At 59.1% G+C, this 2,120-nt stretch overlaps 1 protein-coding gene across 1 annotated transcript; it reads left to right on the plus strand.

The window, feature by feature from the left end:
- Positions 1–969: 969 nt before the first annotated feature.
- Positions 970–1,629, plus strand: LOC135566187 (uncharacterized; the record flags this gene model as incomplete). The annotated part of the gene is made up of 1 exon (XM_065014016.1): positions 970–1,629. A coding segment is annotated over one exon (660 nt), but the record flags the coding sequence as incomplete, so codon positions are not given.
- Between the last annotated feature and the right edge of the window lie 491 nt (positions 1,630–2,120).

A 2,120-nucleotide genomic window follows, 5' to 3' on the forward strand; every position in this document is an offset into this window, starting at 1 on the left:
AGGACCCATAGGGCTCTACTGTTGACCTGGTCCCACAGGGCTCTACTGTTGACCAGGTCCCATAGGGCTCTACTGTTGAGCAGGACCCACAGGGCTCTATTGTTGACCAGGACCCACAGGTCTCTACTGTTGACCAGGACCCATAGGGCTCTACTGTTGACCTGGACCCATAGGGCTCTACTGTTGACCAGGGGCTCTACTGTTGACCAGGACCCATAGCGCTCTTCTGTTGACCAGGACCCATAGGGCTCTACTGTTGACCAGGACCCATAGGGCTCTACTGTTGAGCAGGACCCATAGGGCTCTACTGTTGACCAGGGCCCATAGGGATCTACTGTTGACCAGGACCCATAGGGCTCTACTGTTGACCAGGACCCATAGCGCTCTTCTGTTGACCTGGACCCATAGGGCTCTACTGTTGACCTGGACCCATAGAGCTCTACTGTTGACCAGGACCCATAGGGCTCTACTGCTGACCAGGACCCATAGGGCTCTACTGTTGACCAGGACCCATCGGGCTCTACTGTTGACCAGGACCCATAGGGCTCTACTGTTGACCAGGACTCTACTGTTGACCAGGACCCATTGGGCTCTACTGTTGACCAGGACTCATAGGGCTCTACTGTTGACCAGGACCCATAGGGCTCTACTGTTGACGAGGACCCACAGGGCTCTACTGTTGACCAGGGGCTCTACTGTTGACCTGGACCCATAGGGATCTACTGTTGACCAGGACCCATAGGGCTCTACTGTTGACCAGGACCCATAGGGCTCTACTGTTGACCAGGACCCATAGGGCTCTACTGTTGACCAGGACCCATAGGGCTCTACTGTTGACCTGGTCCCACAGGGATCTACTGTTGACCAGGACCCACAGGGATTTGGTCAAAAGTAGTGCACCATATAGGGAATGGGGTATCATTTGGGACACACTCCTTAAAATAACAGCCCTAAACCCCTATCCTTCAGCCTCTACCCATCCCTACCCTCAGCCCCTACCCCCAGCCCCTACCCTCATCCCCTACCCTCAGCCCCTACCCCCAGCCCCTACCCTCATCCCCTACCCTCATCCCCACCCTCAGCCCCTACTCCCAGCCCTACCCCTACCCCTCAGCCCCTACCCTCAGCCCCTGCCCCCAGCCCCTACCCTCAGCCCCTACCCTCAGCCCCTGCCCCAGCCCCTACCCCCAGCCCCTACCCTCAGCCCCTGCCCTCAGCCCCTGCCCTCAGCCCCTACCCTCAGCCCTACCCTCAGCCCCTACCCTCAGCCCTACCCCCAGCCCCTACCCCCAGCGCGCTACCCTCAGCCCCTACCCCCAGCCCCTACCCTCAGCCCCTACCCTCAGCCCCCTACCCCAGCCCCCTACCTCAGCCCCTACCCTCAGCCCCTACCCTCAGCCCCTGCCCTCAGCCCCTACCCTCAGCCCCTACCCCCCCCAGCCCTACCCCTACCCTCAGCCCCTACCCCAGCCCCCTACCCCCAACCCCTACCCCTACCCCCAGCCCCTACCCCCAGCCCCTACCCTCAGCCCCTACCTCAGCCCTGCCTCAGCCCCTGCCCCCAGCCCTACCCTCAGCCCTACCCCAGCCCTACCCTCATCCCCACCCCCAGCCCCTGCCCGTTATTAAACTGTCAGGTCTGATGAGTGTGTGGCCAGAGAGCGAGAGAGACAGAGAGACAAAGAGCGAGAGAGACAGAGAGACAGAGAGACAGAGAGACAGAGAGACAGAGAGCGAGAGAGACAGAGAGACAGAGAGACAGAGAGCGAGAGAGACAGAGAGACAGAGAGACTGAGAGACAGAGAGACTGAGAGACAGAGAGACAGAGAGCGAGAGAGACAGAGAGACTGAGAGCTCCTTCAGAAGCTTCAACACATCAGCCAACCGACTAACCTGCTGAGCAAATTACTGGTGGCTGAACTAGAAGACCCCAAAACCACAGCGGGCTTCTCCTCACCGACCTCACCACCAATGGGAACGAGACCACCTGCCACCACACACACACACACACACACACACACACACACACACACACACACACACACACCCATAACATAATGATAATCACACCACACACACACACACACACACACACACACACACACACACACACACACACA

This window comes from Oncorhynchus nerka, unplaced genomic scaffold, assembly GCF_034236695.1.
Source record: "Oncorhynchus nerka isolate Pitt River unplaced genomic scaffold, Oner_Uvic_2.0 unplaced_scaffold_6756, whole genome shotgun sequence".
Lineage (NCBI taxonomy): Eukaryota > Metazoa > Chordata > Actinopteri > Salmoniformes > Salmonidae > Oncorhynchus > Oncorhynchus nerka.